The sequence below is a fragment of the Orbicella franksi genome, chromosome 9 (assembly GCF_964199315.1).
Source record: "Orbicella franksi chromosome 9, jaOrbFran1.1, whole genome shotgun sequence".
Lineage (NCBI taxonomy): Eukaryota > Metazoa > Cnidaria > Anthozoa > Scleractinia > Merulinidae > Orbicella > Orbicella franksi.
In genome coordinates this window covers 8765545-8782300 of record NC_138153.1, presented here as the reverse complement: position 1 = coordinate 8782300, position 16756 = coordinate 8765545, and the positions used below count along the sequence as shown (strand labels likewise).

Genomic DNA, 16756 nt, shown 5'->3' with positions numbered 1-16756 from the left:
TAAAGTATATCTCTTTTGATTTCATATTTCTATTAAATAAACCTACCTTCAAATATGAACTTTAATTTAGAAAGATTGTTTTGTTCCAGCCAAGCCGCAACAAACTTTATCGGATTTCCTACAAAAAATCTCTTTACGTCCGGCAAGCGGTGCGTCGCCATTGCGTTTTATAAGCCACTTGCACGAAGCACTTTGTTTATTTGCCCCGCCCCTACTCCCGGGACAAGACCTCCTAAAAACCATTCCCCACCCCTCGGCACGAGTCGCTAGCTAAGACAACTGGCTTATCTTTTTTCCTCCGGGCTTTTGGAACTGAACTAGCAAACATAATTGGTAAAACAATGATTAATTATCTAATCTATAACCCTTCGTACATCTTAAACGAAAAGAAACGAGCTGAATGGGAACAAAACTCGCCTTAAAGAAGCGCCCTCCATCTCTCGATGAAAGACCCACGGGGGGGGGGGGGGGGGACTCTCATACATGAAGCTCGAGGATGCTCGTCGTCTCGCTTAGGGGTATGAATCAAGGATTCTGGTCTCACTTGGAGTGTCAAAGTATCTTTTACAGTTTTACTTACCCTGTCTTTGTAAACCGCACGCTTTTTTCTATTAATTGTATACAATTAAATTCATTAGCGCTTACTAGTAAGTTCTATTATTCTAATTTGCATCTCCTGTAACATTTGCACTAGAAGTTGTTCTACCGTGACATGCCTGGCAAATTAAATATCGTCGTTGTATATCTTAAATGTGCAGGCAAGTGATAATTGCTTACCAACAGTACCTACATCAGAATTAGCATCAAGTGTCGCCGTCTTGTCATAACATTTTAACAAAGGGCCGGGGTTTAGGGAACTAAAGCAAGAAAATAAATCATTTGTTCAACCCTCAAAGGCGATGTTGTCTCTTTTGTTTTATTCCCCGAGCCTAGGCGCCATGGTGAATATAAATATTTCGAAAATGGCTCATTGTTAGAAGTTTTGGAAAGTTCCCGAACTTTTTTTGTTGGAGTACCGGGCGTAACTATCGTTAAAAATTATAATCGCGACGAGCTCACGTGACTACTTCTGGTTGTGTTAACTGCACAAGAATAATCGTTAAAGGAGCTACGTCACGGTTAGCGCATCTTGAAATTTTCCACGTTCGTCATCTTTAATCCGTGTTAATCTTGAACATCCTTTATCATCCTTGTTCCTTTATGGTTTAATGTTATCTCTTTGGTGTTTTTCTATCTTAGTAAACTACTACTTTCAGGTTTCCCTCAATCTTAAGGTAATTTTATACGTACAACTCAAAATGCCGTGACTTAGCTCCTTTTAAGTTTTCTAGCAGTTTGTCCTCATTCATGCTCGCTCGAACTATAGAACCAACTTCAAATGAGAACAATCTAAAGGTTTTTCCCAGAAGCAGCGCTCATTTTACCTCAGCGTTTCTTTCAAAAGGAGGCCGTTTTGTCTTATCTAGCGTTTGTTTGCTACAAAATTTTTTCAGTCATTTCCGAAGTCAATTTTAATTACCTATTTTAACCTATTAAATTCCCTATTTTATAACAAACCAAATCTTGCGCTAAGGCAAATCTACAGCATCTTCTTTTACCCAGTATGAATCAACGAGATTATCTCCATATAATGCGAGCGAATAAGATACACTGTAAATATTTATCTGTTGCCACTCGATCTCGCTTCGTTTGAAAATTTTACCACTTTCAGTTGCTTTTCTAAACTCGTGGCTAGCGTAAGGGCTATTTTCACTATCACGGAAGCATAAGCACTGACACACGCAAACGCAGTAAGATGCTAGTTGTGTGCTCAGTTATCAGGCTTATGAATGCAAGCGAGGCTGGAGGTGAACTTGCTTAATACAAACCTCTCTGCTTTTCTCTTTTACACGCGAACAATTAAGCATTAGCAAGACTTGGTTGACACAACAAAAGCAGTGAGGTCTGTACAAAACCAAGGTCACCTCCAGCCCTCACTGCCATTCAATCTCAGGCCACTGAGCAGACAACTGTAAAATTAACAAATTGACGTCAGTTTTTCATGCGTCTGTCCTGTTATTGACCATGAATTTCGTCATAACAATGTCAAAGCAGCTGTGGATCCATGTGGCAATAGCCGAGTGGATCCGCAGACTACTGTAATGTTATGACGAAATTCATTGTCAATAACAAGACAGACGCATAAAAAACTGACGTCAATTTGTTTTTTACGATAACAAATTGTCAAATCGTCCGCTCTCGCTCGATGCCGCATCGCATAATTTATAAATTCATGTGTCTGTCCGTTTATTGACGATGAAAATTAGCCAATGAGCGAGCGAGAATTTTTGCAGTTATCGTAAAACGGTCTACTGGCGCTCTCTCGAGTTCGGTCCACGTTCCTACGGGAAAGAGCGCGGGCTCCCTCCCCGAACAGCGGCTGGTTATCGAGCCTAATGCTTATGCGCGAGTGAAAAACAACCTTCATGTCTCTGTCAACCTGACAAACTTGTTTTTCTCTTGTTAGGAAATTGGAATTTCAGCCTGAAGGCGTCGGAAATGAGTTGAAGCGTTATATCAAAAACTTATAGAATGGTAAGAGGCGAGACGGTTCTGACTATGATTATTAACTAAGGTATTCTTCTTCATTCCTGCTCTTCGGCAATTATATCCTTGCCATGGATAGTCTTGTAATGTTTTCTCAGGGAACTTGGATCTGTGTACCTTTTGAAGCAGTTCGCTACTTTACAGGGGTAGGGTTTGGTCTCCGAATGTGTTCTTGTATGTTTATACCTGTCACTTGAATTGGAGTACCTTTTATTACAACCCGCTACGGGGCAAACATAAGGCTTCTCCCCCGTGTGCGACCTTGTGTGAATTTTCAAGTTCTCGAGCCGCGAAAAGCTTTTGCCGCAAGAGTCATGGTTACATCGGTGGGGCCTCTCTCCGGTATGCGTTCTCATGTGTATCAACATTTTGTACCGCGCATTGAACCCCTTTCCGTTGCGCGCGCAGCCCTGCCACAGGCAGCAGTACTCACTAGCTTCAGTTCTAATGTGGTATTCGTTGACGTGTGCGACGAGATCTTCCAACGATAAGAAATGCTCACAACAGTTGTCCCATTTGCACTGGTGAAGTTCCGGTAATGTCGGCGACAGCGGTGATGTCATTCCATGAGGCAGCACGGAAACTATTTGCCCCTGGTGGCTAACTTGGTCGTGTTCGAAAATTTGCCGCAGGTAGGTGAGGCTTGATGGGTGTGCTGTGACCACTACATCTGTTGCTGGCGACGAGCTGAGCTTCTCTGACGCTCTACTACTCTGAATCGCTTCTGATGTCGTAAACTGAAGTGAAAAACAAAAGCTTATTCAGCGAAATTGCTGATACTTTGGTGACAAGGGGTACAATTTAATTTAACCAAAGTTTGACCTTGCAACTAAGCTTGATTTAAGTTAGGGTGTTAACAAGCTGTTTTTCCAGAAAATATTCATATCGCTCCTCCCAGAAGCTTTTTGGCCTCACCCCCACCATCCCTTTCCTCCCCTCCCCCTCACTGGAAGTTACAGTTTGGCTCATACTCTCCTTTAAAAATGTTGGCTTTTGAAATAACCTCCCTCTCAAACTTTCAATAACCTTTCGATATTTCCTAGAAAAATCTCATTAAAAACTCTAGGACCTCTACACTGAATATCACTTTGAATATTCATACCTCTTACCTAATTAATGCCTCAATATTTATGATCCTTGCTAATATGGCAAACGTTTTCATGTACTTACCACAACGCAAGGCTCCAGGACTTCTCTATCTTCTCCTTTTACCATCAACAGTTCTTCCTGACCTTCCCTTCCCCGCAGCTCACCGGACAGGAGCTCAGAGGTCCCTTGAACGTGAGTTAGTACACATGGCAGAACAGAGGATGTCAAAACGACAGGCTGCTGAAGTAGCCCTACTGTTGAGTTGATGACGGTGGAGTCCGAAAGCAGATCAGCTGTCACAGGTGTGTCCGAGAGACAGGGAGAACTTTCCAAGTCGCTTGAAGAAGCAATTGTATCAGTTTCATTAAGAACTGATGATCCATGCAAGACAGAGTCTTCAGGAGAAAGATCTGTCATTACTGTAGTCACATCTTCCTGATCGAGCATTTCAGAGACTGTTGTTACCACAGTTAAGGTGTTTTCACATTTGTCAAGCTCAATATTAACATGATCTTCCTTCTGTACATCTCTACATCCTTCTGTGATCTCCTCTTCTGTACATCGACTTTCTTGGTCATTTTCCAGTTCCTCTGACATCTGTCATGAAAAGAGGAATAGCTGTTATAAAGACTTGATTTAAACATGCAATGATTAATAATGGTAATAGGACTGAGTGGAGTCCAATTCAGTCTGTAATCACATGACTGATTAACAAAATTGGACGACCGCCAAGCGGGAGTCCAAGTTGTTAATCATGAGAATGGTTACAGACAGAATTGGATGACATGATGTCCTGTTACCAATCAATGATAACCATTACAAGTTCCCGAAAAAGCAAAACTTTCATTTGAAAATAGCTTTCAATAGTCATTTTTGATGATGATAATTGCAAATGTTGAGAATAGCTTGAAAAATGGCTGTTAAGTTTCTTAGAAAACAGTCATCGAAGATAAACCACCCCAATTTTACATAGTAACTCATTTGAATTGGTTACTATAGTGATTACAATCAATGTTGTGATTGGTGGATTTAGGTGTGAGGACTTACAATGATTGGCTATTGTAACTGTCTGATTACAGCTGACTGTCTGATTACAATGTCTGATTACAACTTTGTAGATTAATTAGTGCAAAATACTGCAGTTTTTGCACCAATACCATTTGAGGAAATGGTAATTGTTATTAATTGCTATGATTAATTCTAGTACTTCTGAGGAAATAGCCATACCCACCCCAAAAGGTCATTTGAAATAGAGAGGGGATGGGTGCCTCTAGCACCAAAGATTTTTTTCAAGCAAATTTCCAAACTAAACTGGAATTCCCAGAGGGTGGGGCTAGTAACCCAAGAAATCTTCTAACAAGGTCACTACAGATATTTTCTAGAAACACACAATATACTGTAACAGGAAAGCACCTGACAGCAAGCTGATTATCGATGCCTAGTATGTCTCAAGTAGAAATAATATAACTTATTATTGCAGACTCTTAAGTTCAATTTATCGCCTAAAAACTGAGTCCAGACAAGTCAATATATAAAGTTAACCTTTGTAATCTCAAGAGACAAATAATCAAAATGAAATTTCATGTTGAAGTACAGACACAAGTCAAAATGGCCTCACGTGAACTAAGTGAACTGGTTACAAATTTAAGCAGCCATGTCAGAAGGGCTACCAACAAAAAGGCAACTTTGACTGTATCATCAAATTTACAAAACTAATAAAATTTATTTAATTATTTATAAAGAGGTACATGGCATGAAGAGTGACCTTATCATGTATCTATATTCAGAGCTGTTCTGCCCTAATGACTAGTGTTTGCAGTGGACTCTGGATCAATTGGTCTGGGTTTGAGCTCTGGCTACGGTCACTGCATTGTGTTCTGGGGAAAGATACCTAAATCTCACAGTTCCTCTCTTCAGCCAGCAGTATAAATGGGACCTGGCAAATTGTGGGTGTAACTTGACAGGATGTCGGGGAAACCTGTGATGGACTAGCATCCCATCCAAGGGGAGTAGGGACATCCCCAGCCACTTCCTCTCACAGAAACAGGTCAGTTTTAAGCATACAGCTATGAGTCAACTGGGCTTCACAGGCTATGCAACTTACTATTGTGTACAATGCTTAAAACTCTCAGTGGGTGTAGTTAAATATTAGGGAGTTTAAGCAAATCGCTATGGCTGGCTCTGATATGGCTGCCGGAAGTAAATTTCCCCCAAAATGAGACACTGCGCATGTACGTTGGTTGCATCCAGCCGTAGTGTGAAGCCTGACAATGCGAGTCGGGATGTTTTGCCGTAGTGGCTACTACTTCGGGTTTATTTCACTTCTCTGGCCCTTTCCAACGGACATCTCGGCATTTTAAGAATTCCATTGGATACTATATCCTTTAAACTCAATTTCAGTCAAAGATTGTGTCAAGGTTGCCTTTCATAAGCTTGCAAATCCGTATCCTGAATTTATGATAAGTTTTGGCAAAGGTGTTGGAATGGCGAAGCGAGTCAAGTGAAATATTCGTGTTTAGCACGAGGTTGTTTTTCTTCGGTTAAGTTTGCTTTGAGGGTTTAGTGAAGATGTTTTATATCTGGATAACTATACGATGCTATTTTGCTTCTTTGAGTATTGATATATTTGTGTTCTTCACTCGATATTCTTTGAGATATTTGTCTCTGAAATTATATATTTCATCCATCAAATTGTTATGGTACAAAGTGTATGGCATTCGCTTTCACTCAGAAATAATCTGTTTGTCCTACCGAATAACGGCCATCATCCTTTGACCGAAGCCATTTGGCTGCGAGAAACTAAATAAAAGAGATTTTAAACTCCTTGGCTGATGTTTCGTTTATCTTTGTATTTCGCTTTACTCGCTAAACTTAAAATTTGGCAGACCACAGAGACGTACTCTCCCCAGACCTTTTCAGTCACGGCAGCCGTAGTAGCACCAGCCATAGTGATTTGCTTAAACTACCTATTTCCTAGATAGCAGATCCAACCATTTGTTAAAGCAAAAGTAACAATGGAGTGCAATGCTACAAGTGAACTACGTACAAATAACTGTTTACTGACTCTTCAAGCTTGTTTACTGAGTGCAAATGACCACCCTTAAGTGATTCTAACTTTGGCCTCAGAGTGCAAATGTCTGAGAGGTAGACCAAAGGAGACCTGGAGAATAGTAGAAAAGAAAAGGGCAGAGTTTGGCTTAAACCTGATGTAACACGAGGATTAGTGCAGAGAACCAAGAAACTTGGCGAGAGTGAAAGAAAGGACAAAAAGATGATGATGATGATGATGTTGACTCTCCGAGCTAACATGATTTGACATCATATTCAATGTAACAAGCCATGCCATTGGCTCTTTCATGCTCATAGGCCAAGTCATAATTTAATACAATGTATGGTACACTTATTTCTAGGAACAAATTTTACAACTAGTATTCAGGACCGGTCATAACCAGACAAAAATTTTGATCGAGGCAATATCAGAAAAAGAACAAGAACAGTCCTTTTGTGGGTATTTATTTTTTTAGTACACTGCCTCTTACAGGATCCTAAGTAACAAAATAACTTTAAAATTTTAGCGAGGCAAGTAACTCAGTTCCCCTGTTAGGATAATTTAGAATTCATAACATTATAATATTATTTTGCCTTGAAAGTTAGGTTTCACCAGCCATAATGACATAGATACATGGGAGAAAGATGCAAAGAGTAGTTTGTAGGAAGTGAAAATTCCTTTACTAAACACTAATGTGTTACTGACTGCCAGTGAATAAAAATAAATCTCACTACCACTAACTTTAGAATCCTAATTCAAACAATTTTAACTTTAATTTACACTATTATGTTGAGAGTATAGTTTTTACCGAAGGGAAGGGAAAATAATTGCCAGATCTGATTATGCAAAAGTTTCGAGTTTAAGCCTGTAATTCTAATATTTCAGGTTTCCATTGACCGAATTAAAAAAAATGCGAATCTAATCTAACAAACAATCTAAGTCGAGGTCAATATTAAGTTTCTAAGCTTATATTAATTTTGTAAACGTGCACTTCACTAATAAAATGCCGAACTACTAATGTCACAGAATGGAATTGAAATTTGTTGACAGATAGGTTAAATCTTCCTGGAGTGATTTACGGCGAAGTACATCGTTCGTGATCTCCTGTAGACAGAAAACACTCAGAATGGATTAAGCTTAACCTACAATTCTTGGTAGAGCCGGTAAAACCTATAAGCTCTTACTTAAGTTCAGTTGTCGATTGTATGGCTTTAACTTAAAAAATTCAAACGCTACAGCTTCTAGCTTCACGGGTTAATATAAAGTGCCTCTTAGTGGCCAGAAAAACATTTATTTCTGACCATCGACTATAAAACATACGACTATAATCGATAATTAAGCATATCGTATCACATGATGCTGAAATGTACAATTTGATCACGCTCAACAGAATTGTCACAATCCAGTACAGCAAAACTTGTGGTAAAATGGCTGAATTAAAAGTCTCTACAGTGCAACAGTTCAGAATGCAATAGACTTACCGCGAATTGTTCTACGGTGATGGATATTTGACGTATGTATAATCCTTCCACAGTGTTTTCGAAGTCGAAGAACCCATCATTGTGCGTTCTAAGGGCTTGGCAGCCGCGCCTTACTTAAATCATGTGCGTGCCTTCCACGCGTGTGAGCAATTTCTCGCGGGTTTCGGCCCGCGATAAAATTGTCCACGTTCTTCAAATTTTTATGTCTTTTCAGTATTATTTATTTAGTTTAACCGGAATTGGAAGAATATTTCGCTACCTTAGAGTAAAAAAAGAGGAGCTTCAGGTTGAGTTCATTCAGAGCTAGTCAAAGAGAATGTTGAAAACGTGTGTGAGAGGGACCATAGGCCAAAGAGGTACCGCGGCGGGCACAAAAGCGCTTGAAGATGGAGCCGAATGATTTCAACCGACTTACGATCAGGCCTATCGACCCGAAAGTTGAAAAGCAGCTGCCCACCCCCATCTATGTTGTTAAATGTCCCCTTGTAAAGATAAAGCAATCCCTCTATAGCATCCTTTACCACAGATCAATAAAAATCTTGAGGTTCATGATGGGACACCTGTGCGCGCCGAGGCTGGAATGCATTAGGGAGTTTAAGAAACCACGACGCGACGCCGAGGACAGCGTCGATTGAAAATGACTTTATATTTACCTACGAATCTCGCGATACTCTTAAATCATTTTCCTTTGTTTCTCTGTGTCAAAACTTTCACGAAAATGAATCTGGGACAGCGCGAAACATTTGAAATAAAAATAAAAATAAAATTAGCCGCCGTGGTTCACGTTCTCCGGACAACGCAGAATTTGGTCACTCACGTTGCTTTGTAGAGGACGGCAAAGAAATGTACCATGAATTATAACGCTCGCGCACGATGCACAGCCATTGTTCTCCTCATTAAACCTTTTGTTTAGCGACGATGCCGTCGCCGTTGCCGTCGTTGTTTTCTTCCCTTTATCAGGTCAAACACCATTAAATTTGCTGGGTAAAAAATTCATCAGTTTTGGTACAGAGCCTTCTTATAGAAGAAGGAAGGCTCTAACAGGGGTAAGAGAAAATCCTGAAGGATCGCAAAATAGATTGTTCCGGTTTATAAACTGGATGCAACATGGATGTGATACCGGCTGTCTTAGCTGTGAAGACCGCGAGACATGAACCCTACAGCTGAGATCAGACATGCCATTTCCGGTAAAATGAGGTAGAAGGCCAGCAAACTGGATCAGGGTAACCTTTTTCTTGATAACATAACTCCAGACTGTTTTGTGCACCGTGGACATCTGCCATAAAAAGGCGGCGTAAAGCGTGACCTTTAGGTGTATAATCAAAACTGAATGTAAGGTCGAGGACTGGAAGGCCAGGAGGGGTGGTCTATTGAGGCCAATATTTCGACTTAGAAAATAAGTCTCTCTCAACTGGCCAGGGCTATGTTGAAATAAAATACTATAACGGTTTATTTAAGGTTTAATAACTTCAATAGACCGCCCCCTCACTTTTTCAGGCTGCCAGCCTTACACTCAGGGAAAAAAAAAAAAATGATTAAAACAAGGTGGGGGAGGGGCAGGGGGTAAAAAAGCTAGCATGACCCGGTTGATTGAACATGTAAAGTAATAAACGCAATAATAAACATAGTTAGCTTTTAGAGTTTTACCCTCTTTAAACAAAAAATGATTTTGCGTTGTTAATACCGTGGAAGCTACACGAGAGTTTTGAATTAGCTAAATGACAATTTAACTTAACTAATGTTGCCATGCCAATCGCAGTGCTCCTACCCTCCACCACAATTGATTTGGTTCCACTGTGTTTTACATGTAATTGTGCCTTTATTATTATTTTTCTTTATTATGTTCCAGCTTTTACCTATATAATTATCAGCTGCTGCGCCTGGAACTGTTTTGCGCAAACAAAATTTTAGGGAACTTAAGCACGCACGTTTTTGAGACGCGGACGGTAACCGGAAGTGAGCTTTTTTCACTTTAAACTTGTCCTCACACAACCATATTCACATTGCTAAGTATCTTTTCTTCATTAGAGATGAGTAGTATAAAAATCTGGGGGACAATACGGTCCAAGCATGCGAAATCTTCTCTTCCGGTTGCCGTCCGCGTCTCAAAAACGCGCGTGCTTAAGCTCCCTAAATGTTTCGATGGCAACGTTCACGTTTCGGTAAGAAAACCGGGAGAAATAAAAGTTTTGGTAATCAACAATACAAAAAGCTCTGCTTTCTAGCTAGTAAAAGTTGAAGTCGTTGAACGGCCAAACATCTTTATAGTCAGGATCGGATCATCAAGGTCATTCTTTCCCTGCAGTAGACCTGAAATTTAGTCATGGATAAATCTAATGCAATACTAATTCATTATTTTCAATTCCATACAATGCGAACTTTTTCCAAAGGGTAAGTGAACTCATCGCTCGAAACAACATTTGCCTATGCAGCCATCTGAAACAAAAAACAAAACAAAACTGAAACAAAAATTGATTGAGTCGCAAGACTTGCTAGCGTTTTCAAACCTGAGGAGCGGAGAGTTTCTCGCCCGCTAGTCGCGAGAAAATTGGGGAGAGAGCTTGTCGAAGTGGTGGAGCGAGCGAGGTTAGAATGTGGAAAAAAGCGGGAAGAAGCTCTTTCGTTTGGACCGTAGCACTTGCTATGCAGGCTAACTTCCCAGGCCGCCGGAGAAACAACAACAACAAAAAATAGATAAATAAATAAAATTAAATAAAAAAAGAGAGATCGCACTGTGCAGGTCATGAGCTTTGGGCGCCTCGATTCGACGACCGGTTCATAAAATTCGCTATGAAAATCACTTTTTCCGCTATCATCCATAAGCAAACTAAGATCTTTATTACTGAATATATTATTATTATTATTTTTTGTTGGAAAAGAAAACAAGAAAGCTTATTTTGAAGTGAAATTTGCGGAGGTTGAACCAATCTGCTACCCAGTGGCTTGGCTGTTTAGGTTGAAACTAAGCCAAGCGGAAATAAACAGCTGATGAATTCGCAAAACCCGGCTGATCATCAAAACAGCTGATTGGAAACGGGTGACTGGATTTGTTTCCTTTATTACCTGCGAAAGCCAATTGAAAGAAACCATTTCGGGCGCCGGTCGAATGAACACATCAACTGTAAACACTGTCTTGCAACGTCCACTCTGATTGGTCGGGAAGAGTGAGGTATTGTTTTAGGACGGTAACAAGAATTTAGTTATTTGGAATTGAAAATTGTGTAGTTTTTCATCGTTTTACACGTTTGGGGTTATTTAAAGAAAGTAAAAGGGTTTATTTTGAACGTTTATTTGTGGTAGAAAGTGACACTTCTGTTTAAAAAAAAAATAGTTTTAGTCCGTTTTTATGCGTTTTTGGGTGAGTGTTTTCATATGATCAAAAGCTATCTTCATAGAAACCTAGAATGTGGCATTCCTCTGCTGTGCCGCATTCAAATTTTTAACTTCAGCCTTCGGTCACCTGATCAATAAAGACAGCTGTTTCCCGCCGATTTAGGTGCTTTTCAAGTGAGGTACTCTTTCGCTTGTTTGCTGTGAATTGCAGCAAATCTTCGCGCTTCTAATAATCTTTCGCTAGGAAACAATAGAAATAAGACTTGTGAGTGGAATTGTAAGCTCTGCGTTCCTCTGAGGTGAATGAAAATGTCATTTTATACCCGAACTGCCGACAAACGTAAAGCTTTCGAGGTGGACGAGCTCTACGAGGATGACGATTGCAGGTAACAGATGATGTCAGTTTCATCTGCATTTCTGCATTTCGTTTCCTCACGAAACACCTCATTCTTTTCTTTTCCCTTTTGTATTGTGTTTTTTTACAGGTTTAAAGTCGAAGTGGTGGACAATCGAGAGCGGGAGCGAAAACTGCGGCGGGAAATTGCAAACTCGAATGAGCGACGACGTATGCAAAGTATTAACTCCGGTTTCCAAGCACTGAGATTGCTGATTCCACACAGCGAAGGTGAAAAATTAAGCAAGGTAATTTTTCATTCAATTATCACAGTAAATAGAGTTGATCGAGTTTCAGTGATCTAGAGCTGGAGAAATGAGATCTCTGTACTGACTTTATATTTGTTAATCTCGTTAACAGGCTGCAATCCTGCAGCAGACGGCAGAGTATATTTTTGCCCTGGAGCAAGACAAAACTCGTCTTCTGCAGCAGAACACGACTTTGAAGCGAATTCTGAGCCAGTGCGATCGAGAGGGAGCAAACAGTACGGATTCAAAGCGATCTTCGCCGAAAAAAGCCAGAACTGATCAAGAACCACGTGCGCAGGAAAATATCAAGGACGATGAAAACAACAACGTTTTACACAGCGATGACTACGTTGAAGAAATACAAAAGGAACTCATTGAACTGAGGTGCCAGCTGGAACGTGAAAGGAGGCTGCGGATCAACGTGGAAGATAAAAAGAAGCAACTTGAATTAGATTTGGCGGATGCTAAATCGAAATCAAACGAAAAACCGCAAAAAGCGCTCGCAACATCTCGCCAAAACTTAGACACGATCGTCCAAGCGATCAAACATCTCGAAGGCGACAAACCCGATCTCATCGAAACCCCTACAAAATGTAAAGCCGAAGCTTCGACGAACGGCTCATCAAGCAGTGAAAATGCTTCCAGACGGCTCATAGTTTAAACTCGTCTCGAGAGTTTTATTGAGTCCTCCATGATTGGAACAGCTGATTGGCGTGGCCGTAAGGTGAATGTATGCAGATTACTCATGCATGTCAGATCGATGGAATTCATGCATGGTAATTTGTTTGTGTATGGATTTTTACATTCATGTATAAATTTTGTTATCTCTCTTCTAGTTCTTTAAACACTTTGTCGGTGATGTTTTAGACTTTTAACGGTTTTGGCGTGACTGATAATCACATGCGTGCAGGCTTCACGCTATCCGGAAGTGTAAAATTGTACAGCATGCATGATGTTGATCATCTTTGCTAACTTTCGTAGGTGACGTGCCTGTGTGAATATGTAAATATTTTTTATGATATAATCAACAACTTTCAAGTCTCCCATGGGGATCTTGCATTATCTGAGAGGGTGTTTTTTTTTTATTTTGCCCTTTAAATTCTCAGAGTGATTGCTAGTTAGCTTCTGTTTATACCAGAAGAACACTGGGAAGCAAATAGGTTATGAAGGAAAAAAGAATGTAATCAGCTTGCTACCAGCCCTCACCAGCACGATAAATGTTTGACATTTTGTAGGGAGAATGTTGTATCTTCAGCTCTTATGGAGCTCAGTCACGGTATTTTGAGTTGTAATAGTTAACTAAGATAGAGAAACACCAAAGAGATAATACTAAACCATAAGGGAAAAAGGATCTGCAAGGATGGATAAGATTGACACGGATTACAAATGACAAACTTGAAAAATTTAGGCTACACTTTTCAAGATGTGCAAACGGTGACATAGCTCCTTCAAATACAATGACTAAAAGTCTATTTGGCCATCCCAGGAAATGTTTTGTTTCTTCTCTCTCATCCAACCCAATTTTGGGAGAAAATGAAAGATTGATTCAAATATTGAAATATTCAAGTTAAAAAAATTTGGTGAGTTTTTTCATACTTTGTGTAGCATAGCTGAACATTACATCATGATTGTTCACAGATGCTTTTTGGATGCAGTTTGAGGCAACTTTTCTGCCCCTTCAAATATTACTCTCTATCATCAGTTTTAAATGGAACATTTTACTGGGATGGCCCTATCAAGAAATTTCCATTTTTTAAACTTTTATGTTTTTACGTGTACACAGTCTGATCTGGTCAAGTTTGTCACATTTTATACCCTGCTGGCAGTCACTTTTTTATCATCTCAGGGAGTAAAATTAAGATAGAGTAAACAAGACAGTGAATACGCAGTGTCGGCCAATGCTCTAATTTGTAAAATAATACTTCCTGTTTACAGGCTTTGATTGAATATAGTCACAGAACTTAAAGTAATGTAAAATAGTGCAGGGACTTTCGGGTCATAATAACCTTTTTATAGCTGAAAAAATACCTGGAAGACTTTCAGCTTTTGATAGCTATTCCTTGTGATTCAGTGGTAGATCCAGACCTTGATTCAGTTTGCACGGCTTCAAAAAAATCCTGTGCAGTTGTCCAGACAAGTAAATAAATTATTCCTGTTGGACAGATAAGTTTTTTATGCTCTCTTACAAAATGAGTTATGCCCCAGGCAAACCTTAGATTTGCTCTCTGAAATATGATTTTGAAACAAAAAGTAGCAAACTTAAGTAAGCTGAAACTAACTTGGGTGAGTAAAATTTAAAAGTTTCTTGTCAAAAGGGCAAGCCAGAAGATCAAGTGGGCCCAGATTAGAGGAGCACTGAGTTGATTTTTACAAAAAAGAAAGTTGATCATAGGAAGAAGGCGATATAGTGTTATTTCCTGGGTCTGCCACTGTCAGTGGTATAACATTTGTGACATAAACAAGTTAGTATTCAACCACACTAATACTTTGTAAATTGATATGTTTTGTATACTAGGTGTTTGAAACACTCCAAAATTTTGCTTGTCATCCTCATACCTTTTGCTACAAATTTGTTAGAATCGATGCTGTGCTAACAGGTCGCCCTTTTGAAGTATAATATTACAGGTTCTCTCAGCCCTGTGATGGAACAATTTTCAATCATTTGAGTGTTATAAAACCAAAACAAAAGTAATTATGGCCAATCACAAAAACTATTTACACAGACAATCCAGTGAACCAAACAAACCTCGTTGAAGCAAACACATGCAGCAGATGCAAAGTGCATGTGCGAGTGAGTCACGATTGGGTTTGGTCTTCCTAGTGATTAGATGACAAACTGGTGTGAGTTTTCAAGCCAACTCCTTAGCATTGTACTGCAAAGCCAAGGCAAATGTAAGTTATTTTTGACATTCGAGTGAAACCATTCTTTGAAATCTGGGCTGTTCAGTATGTTTAAGGAACTGATCATTGATCAAATTCTTTCAACCATTGTATTAAGAATTCTTCATGAACAGCAATGCCAATCGAATATTGAAGTTGGCTTATATAAATGTTTCACATATTAGTAACACTAGAATTACACAATATCTCATTTGAGATTTGCTTATTAACTTATTTGGAACTTATAGACACAATTTTATATGTTCTAAGTTTTTTAGACATAGTATTTATGTAATGTACTTTCACCATGTGAAGCTTACACAGTAAGGACAGTAAGGGAACATAAGAATAGGAAAGGATAATAAGCTCACAATCAAACAAAAGGTTTCGACAACTGGTGTTCTTGGGTCATAAACTTAGCAAGGTTGACGAAATTTTATCCTCCCTCTACTTTGAACACTTGATTAAAATACTGTAGGGAGCACTTCTGGTTTCAATTTAGACTCTCTACTGTTAAGCCTTTTTATGTGGCATTTTCTTCTTACATTTTTCTTCCCTATTCTCAACAATCAGACTTTCTGTGCAGGCTTGTAAATCTAAGGGTGTGAATTAGATTCATGTAATGATATTTATTTGTGGTGTTCATCTGCCAATAATATGTTTTAGTGAGTACTGTCTAGATACGTACATTTGTATGCAGATGTGACTTGCATTGTTATGTGAATTTGCTAAAATAAAATGTGCTTTACATGGAAAGTAAGGCTAAGAGAAGAGTGAAATTTGAGAGTTTTACCTCATTTTGTTACAGTGGGCTTGGTCAGTAACAGAATGCTAGAGTTTGGTTAATAGCTACCTTAGTAGTGGTTTATGTTGGTATTTACTTTAAACATAAACTTCAATCAAAGTATATGGTAATTATATCCAAGAGTATGCGGTAATGCCCCTCCTTCTTCAATGTTGAGTGAAAAATTGAGTTGCTCTTGTATGGAGATTGGGCAAGAAAAGTTTTTTCAAAAAAAGACTAGCTGATTGTGTGTTGTTTGGATTGTGGCCAAATTAACGGCACTCAGTTTTTGCCATCCTGCAGCCCTTCAAGAGATTAATAAATAGCCTGCACATGTAAGTTGTCTTACTCTGATCTCTTCTTATGGATCATTGATCAGCAAACCAGCTAAAAAGCAATAAAAATTTGGGCAAAATTAGCAAAGAAGATGACTTTTTGATGTAGAATGTGCAGTTCCAGAAAATATCCATAGAAATTTTCACTTAAGTAGCTGAGAACATAACGTGGGTATTGTAAACTGAACATTAAATTTGTACATCAGGTCTTTTAGGATTTCCATTGATTTTCTGTCATTCCCTCTTTTAGGATTTTGGGTAATTTATCATCATCCCATCTTTTAGAATTTCGGGTGATTTTTTGCTATTCCGTCATTCTGCCTTTTAGGATTTCGAGTGATTTTCCACTGTTCTGTCACGCTGTCATTCTGCCATTCTGCCATTCCACCTATCCTCCATTCCTCCATTCCTCCATTCCTCCATTCCTCCATTCCTCCATTCCACCGTTTCACCGTTTCACCGTTTCACCGTTTCACCGTTTCACCATTTCACCATTTCACCATTTCACCATTTCACCATTCCACCATTTCACCATTCCACCATTTCACCATTCCTAGGGTACCCCTAGGTTGGACGT

General features: G+C 39.3%; 2 protein-coding genes across 2 annotated transcripts; one reads left to right on the top strand and one right to left on the bottom strand.

Moving 5' to 3' along the window:
* Positions 1-1480: 1480 nt before the first annotated feature.
* Positions 1481-8305, bottom strand: LOC145498372 (uncharacterized). The gene is made up of 3 exons (XM_081478299.1): positions 8206-8305; positions 3757-4272; positions 1481-3323 (listed from the first exon to the last, which is right to left on the bottom strand). The coding sequence occupies exons 2-3, from the start codon at positions 4270-4272 to the stop codon at positions 2625-2627; spliced, it is 1215 nt and encodes a 404-aa protein (XP_081334425.1). The 5' UTR covers positions 8206-8305; the 3' UTR covers positions 1481-2624.
* A 3381-nt stretch (positions 8306-11686) lies between these two features.
* Positions 11687-15871, top strand: LOC145498399 (uncharacterized). Its single transcript, XM_081478328.1, has 3 exons — positions 11687-11924; positions 12024-12180; positions 12293-15871. The coding sequence occupies exons 1-3, from the start codon at positions 11842-11844 to the stop codon at positions 12839-12841; spliced, it is 789 nt and encodes a 262-aa protein (XP_081334454.1). The 5' UTR covers positions 11687-11841; the 3' UTR covers positions 12842-15871.
* The last annotated feature ends 885 nt before the right edge of the window (positions 15872-16756 follow it).

Coding starts and splice junctions, on each gene's coding strand:
- LOC145498372 (XM_081478299.1), bottom strand. CDS start 4,272: ATGTCAGAGGAACTGGAAAATGACCAAGAAAGTCGATGTACAGAAGAG. Junction 3,324..3,756: donor TCCTGGAGCCTTGCGTTGTG/GTAAGTACATGA, acceptor TTTTCACTTCAG/TTTACGACATCAGAAGCGAT.
- LOC145498399 (XM_081478328.1), top strand. CDS start 11,842: ATGAAAATGTCATTTTATACCCGAACTGCCGACAAACGTAAAGCTTTC. Junction 11,925..12,023: donor TACGAGGATGACGATTGCAG/GTAACAGATGAT, acceptor GTTTTTTTACAG/GTTTAAAGTCGAAGTGGTGG. Junction 12,181..12,292: donor AAGGTGAAAAATTAAGCAAG/GTAATTTTTCAT, acceptor TCTCGTTAACAG/GCTGCAATCCTGCAGCAGAC.